Raw genomic sequence first — 23318 nt, 5'->3', positions numbered from 1 at the left:
TGGCCCCCAAAATGCCAGAAGTGGAACTGTGGCTCAAGTGGTAAAAGTTCCAGTCTTGAGTAAAAGAGACTCAGGCATAGTGCCTAGGCCTGCATTCAATCTCCAGAACTGGCAGGGTTAGAGACTGAACTCAGAGCCTTGTACATGCTAGGCACACACTCTTACACTGAGCTACCTTGTCAGCTGATGTGTGTGTGTGTGTGTGTTGGTTTATTCCAGATCTTTCTGGGGTTCGAACTCAGGGCCTGGGTGCTGTCCTTGAGTTTTTTTTTTTTGCTGAGGGCTAGTGCTCTACCACTTGAACATTTAATTTATTTCCAGCTTTTACGATAGTTTAATTAAGGTAAGAGTTCTCACAGACTTTCCTGCTCAGGCTGTTTCTGAACTGCAATCTTCAGATTTCAGCCTCCTAAGTAGCAATGATTATAGGCATGAACCACTGGTACTCAGCTTCAAAATATTGCATCTTCACAACACAAGTATTTTGAAGGACTGAGCAGACCCATGTCTCTCAGCGAGGGTCCTTGCTGTGTACCCGCTGGTGGATGTGGAGGTTGGAGCTCTGGCTGAAGCCCTTCCCACACTGGCCGCACTCGTAAGGCTTCTCCCCAGTGTGTACCCGCTGGTGGATGAGGAGCTTGGAGCTCTGACTAAAGCCTTTCCCACACCTGCCACAGTGGTAGGGCTTCTCTCCGGTGTGGACACGGAGGTGAATGCGAAGGTCTGAGCTCTGGCTGAAGCCCTTCCCACACTCGTAGCACTGGTAGGGTTTCTCTCCCGTGTGGATGCACCGGTGAATGTGCAGGTTCGAACTCTGGCTGAAGCCTTTCCCACACTCCCTGCACTTGTAGGGCCTCTCCCCTGTGTGCACTCGCTGGTGTATGTGCAGGTTTGAGCGCTGACTGAAACTCATGCCACACTCGCCACACTCGTAGGGCTTCTCCCCCGTGTGCACTCGCTGGTGGATATGCAGTTTGGAGCTCTGGCTGAAGCCTTTCCCGCACTTGTCACATTTGTGAGGTTTCTCTCCAGTGTGGACAGCGTGGTGGATGAGCAGGCTGGAGCTCCGCGTGAAGCCTTTCCCGCACTTGTCACACTTGTAAGGTTTCTCGTCCGTGTGGACGGCATGGTGGATGAGCAGGCTAGAGCTCCGTGTGAAGCTTTTCCCGCACTGCTCACATCTGTAGGGTTTTTCTTTGAGGTCCCCTTGGTGGTGACGTGGCTCTGCATTCTGATTGCAGGGTTTCCCATCCTGATCACATTTGCAAAGTTTCTCTGCAGCTTGCACAGTCTCATGGGGATGAAGTCTGTCCTCATAGTGCTCATGGCCGCAGGACGTCCCCTCTGTGTGAGTGCTTTGATGACTGCAACTGACCAACAGGGGCTGTGGCTCACAAACATCTTTACAGTGACAGTCGAAACTAGCAGGAGATCCTTTCAATTGTCCATTCTGGCAAGGTGCCTGACCACTGAGCAATGGCAGCCCCACCTCTGTTACAGCAGATGCAAGGTGGAGTTGAGGGTTGTCTGAAGGATGGGCCTCGTGAGGACTTTCTCTGCTTACTAACACTTTGCTCTCGGTGCTCTCTTCATTTACAAAGAGACCTTTGCTCTCCTGAGACTCCTTCTTACAGAACTCCACAGAGGAGTCTCGTATGGCCATTTGGCTTTAGACTTTTCAAAGACAATTTTTTTTGTTTTTATTTGTTTTTATATTTGCAAAATCACTTTGAAGAATTACCACACTCTTTGTGTTCGTGGAAATATGGTAGAATGTTTTTTCTCCACTTGTGTGTGTGTGTGTGTGTGTGTGTGTGTGTGTGTGTGTGTGTGTACCAGTCCTGGGGCTTCTTAGGGTCTAGATGCTGTCCCTGAGCTTTTTTATTTCTTTCCCCCCTCAAGTGCTCTACCACTTAAACCACAGGTCCATTTTCGGCTTTTGTTGGTGAATTGCAAATAAGAGTTTCAGACTTTCTTGTTCGGGCTGGCTTCAAACTGATTTTTAGATCATAGTCTCCTGAGTTGCAACAATTATAGGTAGAGCCACTGGCATCAGGCTGTTCTTCACCTTTGAATCTAGTTCAGGATCCCTGTTCTGTTCCCCCTTGAAGATTCACTATGTAATCCTGACATCCGGGTACTGAGTGGTTGTAGTTTCTTCCAAAATTAGGCAGCAGGAAAGCTCATGTACGGAGTACTTATGTTCTTTTTCTTCAAGAATCTCCATAGAATTTTCACTCAACTTTCCTAGGAAACCATTCAGTGATAAGAAAAAAAAAGGGTAGACTTTAAGATTTCAGAACAGGAGTGCCTAAGGCCTAAATGCTTGGCAACTAGGACAGAACCTGGCTTGTCCTTGGAGTCATCTCCTTTAAGTTACTGTCAGGAGAAGGGAGACAGACCTGTGTTCAGAAGACAGACAGTTCTCTGCTTTTTTTCTTTGGTATATGTGTGTGTGTGTGTGTGTGTGCTATTACTTAGGCTTGAACTCTGGGCCTGGGCACTGTCCCTCAGCTCTTCAGTTCAAAGCAAGTACTCTACCATTGGTGCCACAGCACCACTTCTGGTTTTTTGGCCATTAATTTTTCCTGCCCAGGCTGGCTTTGAACCATGATCCTCAGATCTCAGCCTCCTTAGTAGCTAGGATTACAGGCATGAGCCACCAGTGCCCAGCCTGGTGCTGTTCTTTAGCTTTCTGCTCAAGGCTGCTCTACCAATTGAGCCACACCATTACGTCTAGGTTTTTGGTGGTTAACTGGAGATAAGAATCTGATGGACTTTTCTGCGTTGGCTGGCTGAGATCCTAATTTCAGCCTCCTGACTAACTAGGATCACAAGTGTGAGCCACTGGCACCCAGCTTGAGAAGATTTCTTTTCTTTTTTTTTTCTTGGTCCGGTTGTGGGGCCAGAACTCTGGGCCTGGGTGCTGTCCCTCAGCTCTTCAGCTCAAGGCTAGCGCTCTACCACTTGAGCCACAGCGCCACTTCTGGCTTTTTTCTTTTTGCTTATGTGGTGCTGAGGAATCGAACGCAGGGCCTTATGCTCTCTACCACTGAGCCACCTTCCCAGTCCCTTGAGAAGATTTCTGAGTAAAAGTGTGGGACATGGAGACAAAATAGTGGCTGATATTCAGTACAGGGAAAATTTTGGAAGTTATAGGCACAGTAATTATTGGCCCACCTTTGGTCCTCAGCTCCACCCAGACCTGAGTTCCTCCCTGCCCTGGAGTTCCCGCCATACAGCTGACCCCATCCTTTCTCTGCTCAGACCCACCAGAACTCCCATCTACCACACTTCCTACCACTCAGACCCTGCTGCTAGTGGAGGGTGCCATGTGCTCTCTCTCTGGGGTAAATATGGCTCCTCCAATAAACCTTGTAATAATCTTTCTCCCGCGCCTGCCTGCCTCTGCGAGGTTCTCTGGGATGGATGTGATGGATCCTTTCAATTATTTTCTGCATGGAACTTCAATTGCCCAAAAAAGAGCAACAAGAATTAACAAATGTGCTAGGTGCCATTGGTTCACATCTGTAATCCTTGCTATTCAGGAGGTTGAGACTTGCAGATCACGGTTCAAAGCCAACCAGAGCAAGAAAGCCTGGGAGACTCTTATCTCCAATTAATCAGCAAAAAAGATCAAGGGTTAGAATGTCTGCCTTGAATGAAAAAGTTAAGAGAGAGTGCCAGGCTCTAAGTTCAAGCCTCAGGGCTGGCATTAAAAAAAAAAAAAAAAAAGACAAAATAGGATTGCATTAAATAAAAACAGTATTATACAAGGAAGTGAAAACAAACTAAAAAAAAAAAACAAGACAACTCACAGAATGTATGAAAATCTTTGCCAGATAGTCAACAAATAAAGGATTAATATTCAGAATATACAAAGAGCTCAAGACATTAAACAGCAAAAGAATAAATAACTCGGGGCTGGGAAGGTGGCTCAGTGGTAGAGCGCTTGCCTTGCATGCATGAGGCCCTGGGTTCGATTCCTCAGCACCACATAAGCAGAAAAAGCCGGAAGTGGATCTGACACTCAAGTGGTAGAGTACTAGCCTTCAGCTGAAGATCTGAGGGACAGCACCCAGGCCCCGAGTTCAGGCCCCACGACCGACCAAAAAAAAAAAAAAAAAGAATAAATAACTCAATAAATGGCCAAATGAACAGTTCTCAGAAGAAGAAATACAAATGACTCATAGATACATGAAATGTTCATCATCCTTAGCCATAAAGAAATGCACATCAAAACCAGAATAAGATTGTATTTCACCTCAGAACGACGATCATCAAGAGAACAATAACTGCTGGTGAGAATGCTGTGGAAAAAGCAACCCTTATACACTGTTGGTATGTGCACGGGTGGATGTGGACTGAACCCAGGAATTTGAACTTGAATGCTAGACAGCATTCTGCTACTGAGCTACACTCCTCACACCCACTGTTTTATAACTTTATTTTGTGCAGGTACAGGGCTTAAACTCAAGGCCTGAGCATTTTCACTCAAGGCTGGTGCTCAACTACTTGAGTCAAAGATCTGCTTTTGGCTTTTTGGTGATTAAGTGGAGATGAGTCTCGGACTTTGCTGCCTGGGCTGGCTTCAAACTTGGATCCTCAGATCTCAGCCTTCTGAATAGGTAGGATTATAAGTGTGAGCCACCACCAGTGCCAAGCTTATTATATACATACACATATATATATATATATACACATAAAATATACATAGTATGTATGTATGTATATATATATATATATATATATATCTGAAGGACAGCTCTCAGGCCCTGAATTCAGGGCCCAAGACCTGTATGAAAACAAAACTTCTCCCACAGCAAAGTGTCAGGCCATCTTAATAAAAGGCCTGATCTAGCTTCATTGCATAGCAAAATGAAAATGTTAAGGTGAAGACTGAGAGATTAATATGGAGTGACAATTAAAAAAGCTTGGTTGGGGGCATTGCTCAAGAGGTAGAATGGTTATCCCATAAGCATGAGGTACCAAATTCAATCTCAAGTACCATACACACACAAAGTAAACACTCATTTCCTGAGAGTTTGACAATAGTAAAGATGGGATGAAGTGACAGAAAATGATCCAAGAAGTAGCGCACAAAAAAATGTTTCTTAGAAAATTCAAGATTCAACCAGGTGCCAATGGCTAATGCCTGTAATCCTAGCTACTCAGGAGGCTGAGATCTGAGGATCATGGTTTAAAACTAGTCCGGGCAAGAAGATCTGTGAGACTCTTATCTCCAATTAACCACCAGAAAACCAGAAGTGGCGCTGTGGCTCAAATGGTAGAGCGCTAGCCTTGAGCTGAAGAGCTCAGGGACAGTGCCGAGGCCCAGAGTTCAAGCCCCAACACCGACAAAAAAAAAAAAAAATCAAGATTAGTGTGCAGTGCATGTAAAAGCAAAATATAAGGTTTTAGAGGTGTGGCTCAGTGTAAGCCAATGAGCCAAACAAAGTGTCAGGTACTAAATTTGAGTTCTAGTCTTGGACCAATCTGAAAAAAGCACTATGTGAAATGACTCAAAGCCAAAGCACAAACTGCAACTAATCCTCAACTCAACTAATCCTAGCTTCTGAGTCCAGACTCCATAAACAAAACACTCCATAAACAAAACAAAATCCAGATAGGACAGTGAAATTGCATACACGTAAATGTGGATTTTATGGGCACTAAACTACAAATGGATAGAAGATACTGCAAAGTGAAACTAGAATGCTACATGTAACCAAGCAACCATTTCAATGAGAAGACATGGAGGAATTCAATTACTAAAATAAATCACCCAGAAATGGACTACAGAAATAAGCTAAGGAAAAGATGATACACGAAATAATAAAGTACGTAATCCAGGACTGGTGCCTGGTGGCTTATGCCTATAATCCTAGCTACTCTGGAGTCAGATCCAAAAATCATGGTTTGAAGCCAGATCAGGCAGAAAGTCTGTGACACTCTTTCTCCAATGAAACAGCAAAAAGCCAGAAGTGGATCTGTGGCTCAAGTGGCAGAGTGCTAGCCTTGAGTGAAAAAAGCCAAACAAGGTATAAGTCCCTGAGTTCAAGCCTTAGTATTGGCACCCACAAAAAATACCTCTTTACCTGACCCATGCAACTACAAGCCCTCTGTACATCACTTGTTTTGTTTTTAGGTTTTTGGGTTTTTTGCCAGTCCTGGGGCTTGAACTGAGGGCCTGAGCACTGTCCCTGAGCTTCATGCTTAAGGTTAGCACTCTATCACTTGAGCCACAGTACCACTTTCAGCCTTTTGTTTATGTGGTACTGAGGAATTGAACCCATGGTTTGTGCATGCGAGGCAAGCACTCTACCACTAAGCCACATTTCTAGCCCCTGTACATTACTTTTATAATAACAATAAAAAATAATTAAAAGTACTCATGAATTGATAAACTGAACTGAAACCCCACTGTACAACTAATGATTTTATATATATTTAGGGTAAATCAATTGTTGATCTAACCAAAATTCTGCTGTATCATTATGGAATAAAAATCTTTTTTTTTTTTTGGTATAGGTTGGGGTTTGGGCACTGTCCCTGATATTTTTTTTGTAGGTTGTGGGGCCTGAATTGGCTAGCGCTCTACCACAAGGCTAGTGCTCTGCCACTTCAGCCACAGCACCACTTCCGGCCTTTTCTGCTTATGTGTTGCTGAGGAATCGAACCCAGGGCCTTATGCATGCAAGGCAATTACTCTACCACTAAGCCACTTCACTTTCCCAGCTCTGTCCCTGAGATGTTTTTATTCAAGGCTCACGCTCTACCACTTGAGCTACAGTTCCACTTCCAGCTTTTTGGTGGTTACTTGGAGATAAGAGTCTTCACTGACTTACTTGCCCAGGGTGACCTCAAACATAATCCTCATATCTCAGCATCCTGAGTAGCTAGGATTGTAAACATTAACTACCAGTGCCTAACTTATTTTAAAAAAAAGCAAATATTAGCTATGGGAGTAAAAATGAGGAACTATAACCATAGTGTGTTACTTGATTTTACAGGGAACCATAATTATGGTCAAAGGAATAGAAGCACTTGAACAGTGAAATTCTGATACAGAGTTGGGAGGATGGATATATTAGGGCAGGTAATATAAAAATATCCTCATATACGATCTAAAAAAATCATCAGGGGAGCTGGGAAGGTGGTTCAGGGGTAGAGCGCTTGCCTTGCATGCATGAGGCCCTGGGTTTGATTCCTCAGCACCACATAAGCAGAAAAAGCCGGAAGTGGAGCTGAGACTCAAGTGGTAGAGTGCTGGTCTATAGCTGAAGAGCAGGAGGACAGCGCCCAGGCCCAGAGTTCAGGCCCCACAACCGACAAAAAAAAAAAAAAAAAATCAGCCCAGCATGTGGGAAGTATTTTGGTCTAGGCTATCCCAGGCAAAAAAATAGGACCCTGAATAAAAAATAAATACAAAAAGGGCTAGAGGGGTGGCAGAGCACTTGCCCAAACAAGAGTTAAGACCCTGAATTCAAAATGCAATATAGTAAAAAAATAAAAAGGAAAACAAAATGCCAACTATAAACAGTATAACATCATACATTTGTAATCACAGCACTTGGGAGTCTGAGGCAGGAGGGACAGAAATTTAAGACCAGCCTGGGGTACATCTAAAAACAACAGCAAGCCAGATGCTGGAGGTTCATGTCTGTAATCCTAGCAACTCAGGAGGCTGAGATCTGAGGATCATGGGTCAAAGCCAGCCCAGGCAGTTAAGTCCATGAGACTCTTATCTCTAATAAACCACTAGAAGATCAGAAGTAGCGCTGTGGCTCAAGCGGTACAGCATTTGTCTGATCTGAAGAGCTGAGGGACAGAGCACAACCTGAGTTCAAGCTCCATGACTGACAAAAAGAAAACAAAAAACCCAGCAATTAATTTTTTTGTCTTGTTTGCTCATACTCACTGGACACTGTTGAAATGATCTAATCAACTTGTGAGCAGGGATGGGAGGGGAAAAGTTGGAGGGAGTGAGGGAAGTGGTGACATTGCCAAAAAGAAATATACTCTTGAGCCAGGTGCTGGTAGCTTGTGCCTGTAATCCTAGCTACTTAGCAGGCTGAGATATGAGGATTGTGGCTCAAAGCCAGCCTGGGCAGGACACTCCATGGGACTCTTATCTCCAATAAATTATTCAAAAAAGTTGGAAGTGGCACTGGGCACCAGTGGCTCACACCTGTAATCCTAGCTACCCAAGAGGCTGAGATCTGAAGATCGTGGTTCAAAGCCAGCAGGGGCAGGAAAGTCCGTGAACCTCTTATCTCCAATAAACCACCAGAAAACCGGAAGTGGTGCTGTGGCTCAAGTGGCAGAGTGCTAGCCTTCAACTGAAGAGCTGAGGGACCCAGATTCAAGCCCCATGAAAGACAAAAAAAAAAAAAAGTGGGATTGTGGCCCAAGTAATAAAGCACTTACCTTGAGCAAAAGAAGCTCAGGGTCACTGCCCGGGCCCAGAGTTCAAGCTCCAGGACCGGCAAAAACAAAACAAAAAAAAACAAGAAATATACTCTTTGCATGGCTTATGTAACTATAGCCCCTCTGTACATCACCTGTATAATACCAATGAAAAATGAAACAACAAAAAAGCCCAGCAGAGCTAAACCAACAAGTTATTAATTATTTGAATAAAATACAAAGCTGGATTTATTTTATTTTAATTAATTTTGTGCCAGTACTGAGGCTTGACCTCAAGGCCCGAGTGTGGTCTCTTTTCGAATGAAGGCTGACGCTCCCTTACTTGAGCCACCGCTTCCCTTCCAGCTTTGTGGTGGTTAACTGGAGAGGAAGCTTTTCTCATGGACTTCCAAACAGTGATCCTCATCTCAGCCTCCTGCGTGGCTTGTATTACAGGCATGAGCAAGTCACACAGCATCTTCGTGGCTGTACCCATTTGGCAATCAGGGAAGCGTGATGATGCCAGGTAAAAACAGCACACAGGAAAGACACAGGGTCTGACACCAAGCAGGTACTCCATTCATTCTGATGTCCTGGCTCCTGTCCAAAAAAGGAGGGAGGTGTCTGACTTTGGAGAAGGAACTTACCTGGACTGCGGCCACATCCTCCGGGAAGGGCAGAGTCCTGGAAAGGCGGAGGAGAAAGAAAGAAGCCATGAAAAGGTCCCAGCTTCGGCGAAGCACCGCCCCCCGCCCGGGCCCCAAGCCGCGCGGTGCCTCCCCGGGGCTCTCCGCGCGGCACTTCCGATCACAGAGGAAAACATCCCAGTCCCTGCCGGCCGCAGTCTCGGCCTCCCTCAGGCCCTGCCCTCGAGCGCAGGGCCGGTCCCCGGCGAGCAGCAGGCCGACTCAGGCCGGCCCTGCGGCGCACGGTCGGGTCCGGCGACCAGGAGGCCCCCGGAGCCGCGGCCTGCGGTGCCGGAGGGGGTGGTCTGCGTGCGGCCCGTGGCCCTGCGCGGGGACGCGGCGCTCGGCCACGCGCGGGTGGCGCGGGGCGACAGCTCGGCCCAGGCGTCCAGGGTCTGGGTACACCTGCAGCTGACCCGGGCCGCCGCCGCGGGGGCCGCCCCGCCCACCTCACCTCCCACGTGGAGGCCTCGGGGAGAGACGCCAGGATCCCCACACCGACCCGCGTCCTCCGTCAGGCCCGAACTACAAGTCCCAGCAGGCTGCGCGGGCGCGCTGGACACGCCCGCCTCCGGCGGCAGAGGACGGAGGGGGCGGGCTCCGTTTGTGCTGCTTTGGACTGAGCATTGGCTAGGAAACAAGTGATAAAGTTAACCAGAAACACGTAAGAATAACATCACGGGATGCATTTTTTTATTTGTTGAAATGTCACTGGCCCGGAACGGGTTGCAAATACCACTATAAGTATTTTACCTTTAAAAATATTTAGAGGCCCGGCGCTGGTGGCTCATGCCTGTAATCCTAGCTACTCAGGAGTCTGAGATCTGGGGATCGTGGTTCAAAGCCAGCCTGGGCAGGAATGTTTGTTAGACTCTTATCTGCAATAGACCACTCAGAAAATCGGGAGTGGTGCTGTGGTTCAAGTGGTAGAGTGCTCTCTTTGAGCTGAAGAGTTGAGGGACAGTGCCCAGGCCCAAGAGTTCAAGCCTCACAATGGACAAAGATAATAATAATATAACTCAAAGAGCAATGGGGCTGGCTGTGTCCCTCAGTTGGTAGAGTGACTGCCTAGCAAGTGCCAAGCCTGATAATAAATGCCAGTACCACAAAATTTAAAAATAAGTGACAATGTTTTTAAACACTCAACAGTTTCCTCTGACTTCCAAAGCTTTTTCATACCACTTAGTATGACAATGAAATCTAGTACAGCAATCTTTATTTTTATTTTTATTTTTGGCTGATCATGGAGCCTGAACTCTGGGCCTGGGCACTGTCCCTCAGCTCTTCAGCTCAAGGCTAGTGCTCTACCACTCGAGCCACAGGGCCACTTCTGGATTTTTCTGTTTATGTGGTGCTGAGGAATCGAACCCAGGGCCTCATGGATGCAAGGCAAGCACTCTACCACTGAGCCACCTTCCCAGCCCAGTAGTACAGCAATCTTCAAATTCCCATTTCCTGCCTGAGGAACAGGAAATATTTTTCTATTTGTCCCAAGTTTAGCCCCACTATAGTAAAATAAATCCTTACTAAAACTTTAAAAATAAATGAAAAGGGCCAGGCACTGGTGGCTTACACCTGTAATTCTAACTGCTCAGGAGGCTGAGGTCTGAGGTTCAAAGCCAGCCAGCCTGGACAGGAAAGTCCACGAGATTTCCTCTGGGTAACCACCAAGAAGCCAAAGTCAAGGTGTGGCTCAAGTGACAGATCTCAATCTAGCCTTGAGCAAAAAAGATCAGGGACACACACTGTCCAGGCCCTGAGTCCACACTCTAGGATCAGCAAACACACACATACACACACACACACACACACACACACACACACACACACAAGAAACCTCTAGTACAATTTATGCTATTAACAAGAAAAAAATTCAGCATATCAAAGTAAAAAAAAGAACAAATCATTAAACTTAAGTGTTACAGGACTGGGAAGGTGGCTCAGTGGTAGAGTGCTTGCTTCGCATGCATGAGGCCCTGGGTTCGACTCCTTAGCACCACATAAGCAGAAAAGGCTGGAAGTGGTGATCAAGTGGTAGAGCGCTAGCCTTGAGCTGAAGAGCTCAGGAACAGCGACCAGGCCCAGAACTATTAAAAATAAAAAGTGCTACATTGGAATTGTTTCCCTCATATATTTTCAGATTGAAATCCTAATCTCCTAGAGCCCTAGAATTAGACCCAATTTGGAAATAGTCTTTGCAGATGTAACAAAATTGAGATTATTGTGGGGTCTAACCTAACCGGAAGAGGAAATGCAGCTGGGTAGAAATGCATTCAGGTTCCAGTGATTCATGCTTGTAATTTTAGCTATGCAGTAGGCTGGTATCTAAGGATCCAGGTTAAAACCAAGCCTGAGCAGGGAAGTCTGTGAGATTCTTATCTCCAGTTACCCCCCCCCCCCCCCCACACACACACACAGAGCCAGAAGTGGTGGTGTAGTTCATGGCTACAGCATTAGCCCTAAGTGGAAAAGCTAAGAGAGAGCACTGGGGCCTTGAGTTCAAGCCCCTATACTGGCACCAAAAACAACCTCAGAAAAACCAAACCAACTGAAACAATGCTGTTATGATAGTACACACCCCACATACATTCCCTCATAATCCAGCCTCAGTGAAAACCCAGCCCTGCGCAGGTGCTTGGGGAGGAGGTGCTCAGTGCATGAGAGCACTTTCTTCACTTATTGCCCATCCTGCCTGATCCCAGGACTGTCTGGTTATTTATGAACAGGAAAAGAACCCACAGATTTGGTAACACCAAGAGGCACTTTGGCCCTGTGTTTGCTAAGAATCACTGACTCCTTCCTTATTTGGGCCCACAAGAAAAAGCAGAAGCTTGGCATCCATGCCTCCATTAAAAATGTATCTTCTTTATTCTGAGTCTCTCCTACAATTACTTGGGTTCTATGGAAGGAAAAGAATAATCCAAAACAATTGATTGTACCAGTATAAAGACTTGAATGCTGGGCCTGGGTACTGTCCCTGAGCTTTTTGTGCTCATGGCTGGTCCTCTACCACTTGAGCCATACCTTCAACTCCTGACTTTTTGCTGGTTTATTGGAGATAATAGTCTCACAGAGGGGCTAGGAATGTGGCTCAGTGGTAGATTGCTTGCCGAGCATGTATGAAGCCCTCGGTTCGACTCCTTAGTATCCACATAAACAGAAAAAAGTCAGGAGTGGTGCTGTGGCTCAAGTGATAGAGTACTTATTTGGAGCAAAAGAAGCTCAGGGACAGGCTCACTGATTTCCTGACAGGACTGGCTTGGAACTGCAGCCCTCAGATCTCAGCCTCCAGAGTAGTTGGGATTACAAGTATGAGTCACCAGCACCCAGTCCTTGAGATTTTTTATCTTCAGTTAGCAAGTAGAGCTAGAAGTGGAGTTGTGGCTCAAATGGTAAGGAGCCAACCCTGAGTGAAAAAGCCAAGGGGCAGTGCCTAGGCCCTGAGTTCAAGCCCCAGGCAGGACCAGCATACACATACAACACACACAAAGATGATTTTGGGGTGGGGAATGTGCCTTAGTGGTACAGTGCTTGCCTAGCATGCAACAAGCCCCCGGTTTGATTCATCAGTACCACATAAATAGGAAAAGCCAGAAGTGGTGTTGTGGCTCAAGTGGTAGAGTGCTAACCTTGAGCAAAAAAAGCTCAGGGACAGTGCCCAGGCTTTGAGTTCAAGCCCCAGGACTGGCAAAGAAAAAAAATAGATTTTTCCCTTTGGATTTTTCCCAGTGTCTTTTTTTTTTTTTTTTTTTTTGCCAGTCATGGTGCCTGAACTCTGGGCCTGGGCACTGTCCCTTAGCTCTTCAGCTCAAGGCTAGCACTCTACCACTTGAGCCACAGCGCCACTTCCGGCTTTTTCTGCTTATGTGGTGCTGAGGAATCGAACCCAGGGCCTTATGCATGCAAGGCAAGCACTCTACCACTGAGCCACATTCCCAGCCCTTTCCCAGTGTCTCGAATGGGATTATTTTGAATATGGAAGGAACAAAAGACTTTAAAATTCATAAGGGGTTGATTTTTTTTTCTTTAGTGTTGATACTGGGGCTTGAACTCAGTGCATGGCTTTTTCATTCAACACTGGCACTATTACTCGAGCCATAACACTCTACTTCCAGCTTTTTACTGGTTAACTGGAGATGAGTTTCATGGACTTTTCTACTTATGGTAGTTTGAACTTTGATGCATAGATCGTTGGCTTCTAATTAGCTCAGATCACAGGACTGAGCCATTGGTGATAGTTCTGTTTTTTGTTTTTTTGGTGTAGGTTCTGGAGCTTGAATTCAGGCCTGAGCAGTGTCTCTGCTTTTTAGCTCAAGGCTAGTGCTCAACCACTAGCTCCACACCTGGATTTTTGGTGGTAAATTGGAGTTAACAGTCTCACAGACTTTCCTGCCCAGACTGGCTTCAAACCATGATCCCCAGATTTCAGCTTCCTAAGTAGCTGAGTAGGTGTGAACCTGGCCCTGATTTTTTTCTAACAGGCAGATGCCATCAACTCTGTAAGTTTAAAATCTATACTTGTGATACTCAGAACAACCTCTAATGTGGCATTCAATTAATAAAGGTACCGTGGGAAATCAGGTCAAAATAAACAGAAATTATGAATTATATAATGATGTAAACAAGACATTTATTTTTTCATAATCATTTGGGGGAAAGGGAAAAAGTCAGTTTGCCCTACCCAATGCAGGTCTTCCTGGAAGATTCTCCATTTATTCCACAGAATTCAACAGGCCTCTTGATCTCAACAGAGGGTTTTTAACCCTTCTTTCATAAAGAAAACTTGCTTTGCAGGGCATGATCAAGCTTGGACTTTGTTGACTCATGCCTGTAATTCAAGCTACTCAAGAGGCTGAGATCTGAGGATCAAGGTTCAAAGGCAGCCTGGGAAGGAAAATCTGTGAAGACTCTTTATCTCCAACAAACCACCAAAGAAGCCGGAAGTGGAGCTGTGGCTCAAGTGGTAGAGTGCTAGCCTCGAGTGAGAAAGCTAAGGGATAGTGTGCAGGCTCTGAGTTCAAGCTCCAGTACTAGAGCAAAAGGAAAAACAGAAAAGGGAGCTCAGAGGGTGAGCCTTTGTGAGCAGCTTCTCTGGTGCACAGCCAGACTGCCCCTCTGGGTGAAGCTCTTTCCACACTGGCCACACAGATAGGGAGTTTCTCCTGTGTGGACTTTGCCATGCAGGACACAATTTCCCCTGGTGTGAAAACTCTTCCTGCACTGGGGACAGGCGTAGGGCTTAAGGCCGGTATGGACTCTTATGTGGACAATTAAGCTTCCTTTCTGACTGAAGGCTTTCCCACACTGCTCACACCTGTAGGGCTTCTCCCCGCTGTGAACTCTTCGGTGCACGGCCAGGTTGCTCTGGTTCCGGAAGCTTCTCTGGCAGATGGCACACTCATAGGGTTTCTGTCCGGTGTGGAGCCGCTCGTGCACGGCCAGACTGCCTCGCTGACTGAAGCTTTTCCCACACTCCTGGCACTGATAGGGCTTCTCTCCTGTGTGTATTCGCTGGTGGGTGACAAGATTGCCTTTGGCCCTGAAACTTTTCCCACAGTGGGTACACTCGAAGGGCTTCTGACCCGTGTGGATTCTCTCATGTAAGGTTAGACTGCCTTTTTGCCGGAAGGACTTCCCACATTCCTGGCACTCATAGACCTTCTGTCTCACTCCGGGTGAGTCTTCCTGTAGTGACTTAGAATCTTGGGATTTGGGTTCCAGCTTCTCCCTTCGGAAGGAACTTGGGAAGTCCCAGCTTGAGGATCCTGTGGCCTCAGAGTGCTCATATTTGTGGGCTTCTGTCATCACATCTGGCAAAAGGAGAGGGAAGTCATGTAAGATGCAGCAATGTGCTGAGCAAGAACAGGGAGAAAGAAAGAACACAATCCTTTCAGTGCTCATGACATGGCAGGCGACAAGCGATGAACTTCTCATATATAATTCAGTCTGACACTGCTACTGATAAGGAAATGAGAGCTTCCAAAGAAATTAAGTTGCCAAAGACCACACAGCGAATTAGTGGGGTTTAAAACACTGGCATATTTCAATCATGTACTACCTCTAAATTTAATTTGCCCTCTCCCAAATATAATCTTGTGAGTTGGGTGCTGGTGGTACATGCCTGTAATCCTAGCTACTTGGGAGGCTGTGATCTAAGGATCACAGTTTGAAGCCAGCCTGGGCAGGAAAAGTCCATGAGAGCTTATCTCCAATTAACCACCCACAACAGCTGGAAGTGGAGATATGGCTCAGGTGGTAGAGCACTAGCTTTGAAGGAAAAAGCTAAAGGACAGTGCCCAAGCCCTGAGTTCAAACCCCAGGACTGTCATGCACGTGCGTGCACGTGCACGCACGCGCGTGCACACACACACACACACACACACACACACACACATAACAACTGTCACATTTTACAGGTGACAAACTCAAAGCTTAAGGTGGGTGCTGGTGACTCAAGCCTGTAATCCTAGTTACTCACAAGGCTGATGTAAGGATCCTAGTTCAAACCCAGCCTGGGCAGCATAGGCCATGAGAGTTATATTTAATTAACCCCCAAAAAGCTGAAGTAGAGCTGTGGCTCAAGTGGTACAGCAGTAGCCATGAGCAAAAAAGTTCAGGAACAGCACCTGAACTCTGAGTTCAAGTCCTAGGACCAGCAGAAAGACAAAAAGAAAAAACAAAAATTCCAGGAACTTAAGAAAATTAATGTCTCTGATAATACAAATCTAGTTCAGGACAGTTATTGAATTGGATATATCCAGGCTATTTAGTCTATTAAGCTATGTTAAAAGTGAAATCAACTTTGGCTTGAACGCTTTGCATGGATACACATCTAAGCCTCCTAGTGTACTTTATTTTTGTGCTGGTACTATTTTTATTCACTTTTGTGCTCAAGGTTAGTGCTCTACCACTTGAGCCACAGCTCCACTTCTGACTTTTTGCTGCTTAATTGGAGATAAGAATCTCTCAATTTTGTCTGCCTGGGTTGGCTTTGAACTGTGATCCTCAGAAGCCAGCTTCCTTGGTATACAGGATTACACACATGAGCCACTGACACTTGGTTTCTTGATCTGTTTTGACTGTTACTTCTGACTCCAGCTTGTACGCTTTCACTGTAACCCCAAGGCACAGTGAGCAAGAATAGCTCCTGTTTCCTCAGTCTGCTGTCAGTACTAAGGACAGTGACCCTAACTATCTGAGTTGAAGGCATCCAGGATCAGCTGACTCACTCACTGAAAAAGGCTACATTCTGGGCATATCTTCCATGACAGTCCAGCAGGGTAGCTGTTGGAAATCCAAACATGGCCACTCCTGCTCTGTAATCTCAATGTCCACCTCTTCATATGATTCTTCCATGGGCTGCTCGTGAATACCTGAAGGAAAAAAAAAAACAAATAAACAAATAAAACCACCACAAACTAAAGGGCAGCCAGGAACTTGTAGCTCATGCCTATAATCCTAACTACTCAGGGCTGAGAGCTGAGGATCATGGTTTGAAATCAGCCCAAGCAGGAAAGTCTATGATACTCTTACTTCCAATTAACCCCAAAAAGCCAGAAGTGGAGCTGTGGCTCAAGTGGCAAAGCATTAGCCTTGTGTAAAAAAGCTCAGGGACAGCACCTAGGCCCAGAGTTCAAGCCCCAGGATTTGTGTATGCACGTGCATGCACGCACACGCACTCACTCACACACACACACATACACCACCAAAGGGCAAAAATTTACAAGAGAGAAAATTAACATCAACATGAACTACAGTTCTTGGTACAAACCAAACAGGACAGATCTTCCTTGCTGTGTATGACATTAGCCACCTCCACTGTCCCTGCAATGTGGGCTAGAAGATACCAGGACCCATACAAAGGAATCCTGGAGCAAATGAACAGTGGGAAAGCAGAAACACATAAGCATGTACTTCTTCTAGTGAATTTCCAGATAATGGTAACTTGTTTAGTCTTGGCATGAGATTGGCAATCTTCCATTGCCTAACTACTATCTAGTGTTTTATCCTGTAAGCCCCAAAGGAATCCAGAATGTAAAAAGTCAACATTTCATCCTTGGATTATTGGTCCCATAAGTAGTTCTTGTTCTCTTTTCCAATTACCTCCCCCTCCCCTTCCTAAGTACCATAGAAGCCATCCATTTCCTCCTTTTTTTTTTTTTGGTGCCGGTAATGAGGCTTGAATTCTGGAAGCCTGGGCATTGTCCCTGAGCTCACTCTCTCTCCCTCTCCCCTCCCTCTCTCTCTTTCTCTCTCTCTCGTTAGTCATAGGGCTTGAACTCTGGGCCTGGGTGCTGTCCCTGAGCTCTTCAGCTCAAGGCTAGTGCTCTACCACTGTGAGCCACAGCACAACTTCCAGTTTTCTGGTGGTTAATTGGAGTTAAGAGTCTCACAGACTTTCCTGCCTGGGCTGGCTGTGAGCCATGATCCTCAGCCTCCTGAGCAGCTAGGATTATAGGCGTAAGTCACTGGTGACTGGCCCTGCCTAAGTTCTTTTGTTCAAGGCTAGCACTCTGTCACTTGAGCCACAGGCCCACTTCTTGCTTTTTGTGATTAATTGGAGATAAAAGTCACATAGTACCTGGCTTTTTTTTTGCTTCTTATATCAGGGCTGAATAATTACTGAATAATCTTTGTAGCCAAATGCAGGTGGCTCATGTCTGTTATCCTAGCTACTCATGAGGGTGAGATCTGAGGATCATGGTTGAAGTCAGCCAAGGCAGGAAAGTCTATGACTCCTGTCTGCTAAAACTACCAAAAAGCTGGAAGGGGAGCTGTGGGCTAAATGGTAGAGTGCTAGTCTTGAGCAAAAACAATTCAGGGACAGAGCCTATACTCTTGAGTTCAAGCCTCACAAATGATTACCAAAAAAGATAGAAAGAATAATCTGTTTTCTTCTAATATGTCTATTGAAAGACCCCTAATTTAATGGAGTAACAATATGATGCTACAATTCTTCATTTTACTAATCAAGCTGGCTCTTCTTGACAACTGCACACTCAGCTATATACTGTAATAACCAGGAACTTTTTTCTGTGGTAGTAGTTTTGCTCAATTGCTTGAGCTGGTGCTCTGCCACTTGAGCCACAGCTCTGCTGCTGAACTTCTGCTGGATAATTGGAGATAACAGACTTTTGAACTTGTCTTCCTGGATAGACAGTGAATCATGATTCTCAGATCTCAGCTTCCCGAGTAGTTAGGATTTCAGGTGTAAGCCACCAGCTCCTGGCCCTGACCAGCAACTCTTACTTGGAAGACTCACTTTCAATGTACAACAGAAGCTGCAAAGGACTTCCAGCACAGTGTCAGCTCATTCACTTGAGAGTTCAAGATATTACAGATCAACAAGCACATATCTATAGCCAGTGGAAAAGTACACGGTACCCATTGCCAGGAATTCAATTTCTTGCACTGAGAATTCCAGAAAATGATTCATTCAGAATAATTGTGTAGAATCTACAGCTCTATGTGTACTGGCAGGTTTCCAATAGATAATAATATAGCAGTATGTCAGGAACCTTCTTAATAAAGAGACATTGTCAAGTCCTCTTCCTTTGAGGGAGCAACAAAAGGGAAAAGATTAGCAGATATGGAGACACAGTGGCCTGGTGGATAAGACATTTCCCTCTATTCCTGGGAACCCTGGGGGAAGTAGAGATGGCCCCTGGAGCCTGCACCTCCTCCTCTGGGAAAATCGAGATAAAGGTTCTCAACTCTGCTGGAGCAGACCCTCATGAGAGACAGGTACTGCTCCTCATGGGGTGAGGTGGGCTGTGACCCAAGCAGATGCGAGACTCAGAGGAGGATAGAAGAGGGACCTCATGACCTACAGAGGTTACTGATTTCCAAGCCCCATCTCTTGTTCTCTTACACTGAACAGAAAGTACTCTCAGTCCTCTTCCTCTCCCTCTTCCTGGGAAGAAGGTGGATCCGACCTCATATGGCAGGTGATCCAAGCCAGTGGGAATCAAGATTGGGACTTATACCAACCTACCAATAACTAAGAGACTTTTACTTTCAAATAAACTTTATCTCTACTTCCATTTTTCTTGCCTCATAGTCCATTTCTTTCCCACGTGTCTGTCTTCGGTCTTGAACTTATGGTCCGGACACTGTCTCTGAGCTTTTTTGTTCAAAAAAGCTGGCACTCTACCACTTGAGCCACAGGCTCCACTTCTAGCTTTTTGGTAGTTAGGGATAAGTGCCTCATGAATTGTTTTTCCCGGTTGGCTTTGAATTGCGATCCAAATATCTCAGCCTCTTAAGTAGCTAGGACTACAGGCGTGGGCACTGGTGCCCAGCCATGGTAATTCGTTAACTGGAGGGGAGAAAGAAAAAGATGGAAGGGTTGGAGGCATGGCACGGTAGAGCGAGAGCCAGTGAGCGAAAGTGTCAGGTATTGAGTTCAAGTCTCAGTCTCAGACCTAAAAAAAGGGGGGGGGGAACCGAACCCTAGATGGTAACATGTTGATCAGGAGACTGAGCAATCCAATGATCATAGAGCGCTCCTGAGATAGGGAGTATTGCTTGTCCTGCCAGGGCTGCCATGGCGAATTTGGGAAATGGGGTCCAATGGGCTTTCTGAGTGTGTCCATGCCCCGGCCGCCCAGTCTGTGGTCTCGGTGGGTCTGCGCCCTGGCCGGGTGCCAAGCGCGGCTCACCAGTGGTCGGACGTGCGGGCGACCTCCCGGCCAGACGGCAGGCCTAGGATGGGAGTTCCGTGGGGCTGCGGAGGGAGGCCTGCGCCGCCCGGGGTCCCCCGGCTCCCCAGGACCGGGGACCGCTGCAGGGTACCCTCCCCACGCCGGACTCCGCTGCCCACCCGGGGCGGCCACCCTCCCGGAGGGGAGCCCCACGACCCCGGCCCGAGGCCGCCCCCGTCTGCGGGCCCCTCCCGCAGGCCGCGTCCCCGCAGGGCTGCCTGCCTCCGCCGCTCTGGGATGCGGCCGCATGGAGGGCCCAGGGGGACCCGACGGCAGGGCCCGCCTCGCCTGGGCGCACAGACCCGGCCGCGGCCTCACTCACCGCAGCGGCGCGCGCCCGCCCGCAGACAGACAAAGCCGGCGCCGAGCCCGCAGCAGCCTCAGCAGCGCCGACGCGGCAGCCGGACTACAACTCCCAGGAGTCCGCGCGCGCCCCGAGGCACTGTGGGAAACTGCTCGGTGGCGCCGCTAGCGTCGCCGTTCAGGCCTGCGTCGTTGGGGGGCGCTGGGGCGCTGCAGATTCAGAAGGCGGGCCCGCCGGGGAGAGCCCTGGCTGGCGAGTTAGGGGTAGGAAGCCTCATTAAATTACCGGAACATGCTGGGCACCGGTAGCCCACACCTGTAATCCTCCCTGCTAAACGGCTGAGATCTGAGGATCACGGTTCAAAGCCAGCTTGGGCGAGAAAGCCTGTGAGACTCTTATCTCCAGTTAACTAGAAAAAGAGTTGGAAATGGAGCTATGGCTCAAGTGGTAGCGCCCTAGTGTTGAGCAACAAAGCTCAGAGACAGGGCCCACGCCTCGGGTTCAAGCCCAGGACAGCACACACACGAATGACTTCGCATTTGGTTATAGAACCTTGCTAGGGAAGCCAAGAGCCAGGGTGGGCCAGGGGACTGACTTCCTGTCTGCAAAACCAGAGTATAGGGAGGAGCCTGAATGAATGCAGAAAACAGAATTCTGGCCAGGTGCTGGTGGCCCACACTTGCAATCATAGGAGGCTGAGACCTGAGGATTGCAGTTTGAAGCCAGCCCAGGCAGGAAAGGCTCTGAAACTCTTTATCTCCAATAAACTACCAAAAAGCTGGAAGTGGAGCTGTGGCTCAAGTGGTAGACTGGTAGCCTTGAGCAGAGAATCACTTATGAGACAGGGCTCAGGCCCTAAGTTCAAGTCCCAGGACCAGAACACACACACACACACACACACACACACACACACACACACACATGGTTAAACTAGTAAATTTTCTTGATATTTTACCACAATAATACAAAGGAGTAAGATAGAAAAAGTTTTGGTTATCAAAAAGCAACCAAAGAGAAAACAAGAAACATATTTACAATATCAATAGCTGATAGATCTAATACTAATAAATAATTTAAAAAAATAGTCCAATTAAGTGGCCAGACGACAAATAAGTAGGAAAACTCAACAAGGTTTAACTGTAAGGAGAATGAAATTAAAACTAGAACAAATTACCAACTAAAATAAAGACCAGCATAACTAAATATAGGCAAGATCCCAGGAAGACAAGGTATACGCATTATGCCCACCTTTGGTCCTCAGCTCCACCCAAACCTGGGCCCCCTCCCATTCCTGGAGTTCCTGCCATACAGCTGGCCCCTCCTTCTCTCCGCCCAGACCCACCTGAACTCCCATCAACCTCTCTTTCTAACCCCCAGCCCCTGCTGCTACCTAGATAGTGGAGGCTGCTATGTGCTCTTTCTCCAGGGCAATCTTGTAATAATCTTTCTCCTGTGCGTACCTACCTCTGCATGGTCCCCTGGCATGGATGAGACGGATCCTTTCATTGATACCTTCACAAGGGAATCTCAGTTAAAAAAATTAAGACATGGGGCTGGGAAGGTGGCTCAGTGGTAGAGCGCTTGCCTTGCATGCATGAGAGCCTGGGTTTGATTCCTCAGCACCACATAAACAGAAAAAGCTGGAAGTGGTGTTTTGGCTCAAGTGGTAGAGTGCTAGCATTGAGCTGAACAGCTGAGGGACAGTGGCCAGACCCAGAGTTCAGCCCCAAGACCTGCAAAAAAAAAAAAAAAAAATGTGGTTTGAGAACTTGAGTAATATGTTTGTTTGTTTTAAAATTTTTAATTAATACTGATATGGAGACTTGAGTTCAGGGCCTGGGCACTCTGTGTGTGTGTGTGTGTGTGTGTGTGTGTGTGTGTGTGTGTGCATGCACACACACACAAACACACCAATCCTGGAGTGTGACTTCAGTGTGACTTCAGTGTGACTTCAGTGCCTGATCATTGTCCCTGGGCTTTTTTTGTCCAAGGCTAGCTTTCTATCATGTGAGCCACACCTCTACCTTCAGCTTTTTGGTGCTTAATTGAGGATAAGAATCAGGGCTTTTCTTGCCCAGGCTGGTACCCAGTCTCTCCATTAGCCTTTTTTTGCTCGAGTGGCATTCTTCCACATGAACCACAACTCAACTTCTAGCATTTTACTGGCAAAGTGGAGATAATAGTCTCTTGGATTTTTTGCTCTGGCTGGCTTTGAACCTTGATCCTCACAGATTAGCCTCCTAAGTAGCTGGGATTACAGGCAGAAACCTCAGGGTACCTAGTTTGTTAGTGTCTTCTAAACTTCATGATGCATGTATGTTGTAACCCCAAAATTCCACTCCTTGGTATTTACCAAGAGACATAAAAACAGACTTTCACAATCAGACTTAATCAGAATAACTTCTAGAGGAAAACAGCACAAGTGCCCAGACTTAACATCCCAAGTCTAGCTGGCTGACCTGCCATCATGGCTTCTGGTTATCTGCAGGCCGGAGTCAGTCCTGGCTGTGGTGACTTCCTGGATGGTGGTACAACATTAGAATCCACGAAGGCTGATTGTGGCCCAAGCAGAGGCTTGAGGCTGATACCAGAAGTGTCCAGCAGGGGGCGATGCGGGCACACTCTGGAGTGTCTTTCAGTCAGAAAGCTTGCAGTGGGTCAGTCTCTTATTTATTTCATGGTCTGGAGCTTTGACCTGGGGCTTAGCTTATAATGGAGTAGAATAGGGACTTTGTCCCTTTTGCTTTAGATATAGGTCACACTGGTGGGACTACTCAGCGGTCTGTAGGAAGGAAGGATGTGGGTTATCTTGGTGCAGCCACTCCTGAGGCAGGCGTTTGCTCAGGGTGCTTGTGAAACAGCACCATAGCCAGTTATGAAAAAGATCCAGATAGACTCAGGTATGAGAAATGTAGCTCCCAGCTGGACACCAGTGGCTCACGCCTGTAATCCTAGCTACTCAGGAGGCTGGGACCTGAGGATTGTACTTCAAAGCCAGCCTTGACCAGGAAGTCATGAGATTCTTGTCTCCAATTAACTGTCAAAAAGCCAAACACTGGAGCTATGGCTCAATTGGTAGAGAGCTAGCCTTGGGCAAAACCTCAGGGACAGAGCCTAGTGTCAGAGTTCAAGCACCTGTACTGGCACAAGAAAAAAAAAGAAGAAAAAAAGCTGAGAAAGATTTAACTCTATGTATATATAAGTTTTTCCTTTGTG

At 46.8% G+C, this 23318-nt stretch overlaps 2 protein-coding genes across 8 annotated transcripts; both read right to left on the bottom strand.

Moving 5' to 3' along the window:
* Positions 1 to 232: 232 nt before the first annotated feature.
* On the bottom strand, positions 233 to 9631 carry Znf239 (zinc finger protein 239). 3 transcript variants are annotated; one of them, XM_042696447.1, is made up of 3 exons: positions 9550 to 9631; positions 9057 to 9093; positions 233 to 2247 (listed from the first exon to the last, which is right to left on the bottom strand). In XM_042696447.1, the coding sequence occupies exon 3, from the start codon at positions 1661 to 1663 to the stop codon at positions 512 to 514; it is 1152 nt and encodes a 383-aa protein (XP_042552381.1). In that variant the 5' UTR covers positions 1664 to 2247; positions 9057 to 9093; positions 9550 to 9631; the 3' UTR covers positions 233 to 511. The 3 variants fall into 3 exon arrangements, 2 of the variants coding, with proteins under 2 accessions (XP_042552381.1, XP_042552385.1); XM_042696451.1 differs by lacking the exon at positions 9550 to 9631 and adding an exon at positions 9501 to 9537; XR_006150146.1 differs by lacking the exons at positions 233 to 2247; positions 9057 to 9093 and adding an exon at positions 8658 to 9009 and having other exon boundaries at positions 9550 to 9627.
* A 4446-nt stretch (positions 9632 to 14077) lies between these two features.
* On the bottom strand, positions 14078 to 20218 carry Znf32 (zinc finger protein 32). Of its 5 annotated transcripts, none has more exons than XM_042696358.1 (3): positions 20121 to 20218; positions 16329 to 16468; positions 14078 to 14947 (listed from the first exon to the last, which is right to left on the bottom strand). In XM_042696358.1, the coding sequence occupies exons 2-3, from the start codon at positions 16396 to 16398 to the stop codon at positions 14157 to 14159; spliced, it is 861 nt and encodes a 286-aa protein (XP_042552292.1). In that variant the 5' UTR covers positions 16399 to 16468; positions 20121 to 20218; the 3' UTR covers positions 14078 to 14156. The 5 variants fall into 5 exon arrangements, with proteins under 5 accessions (XP_042552292.1, XP_042552294.1, XP_042552295.1 ...); XM_042696360.1 differs by having other exon boundaries at positions 14078 to 14905; XM_042696361.1 differs by lacking the exon at positions 20121 to 20218 and having other exon boundaries at positions 14078 to 14905; positions 16329 to 16473.
* Between the last annotated feature and the right edge of the window lie 3100 nt (positions 20219 to 23318).

This window comes from Dipodomys spectabilis, unplaced genomic scaffold, assembly GCF_019054845.1.
Source record: "Dipodomys spectabilis isolate Male_0828 unplaced genomic scaffold, ASM1905484v1 ptg000207l, whole genome shotgun sequence".
NCBI classification, from domain to species: domain Eukaryota; kingdom Metazoa; phylum Chordata; class Mammalia; order Rodentia; family Heteromyidae; genus Dipodomys; species Dipodomys spectabilis.
The sequence above is the reverse complement of the archived record's forward strand: the minus strand, read 5'-3'. Positions and strand labels throughout refer to the sequence as shown.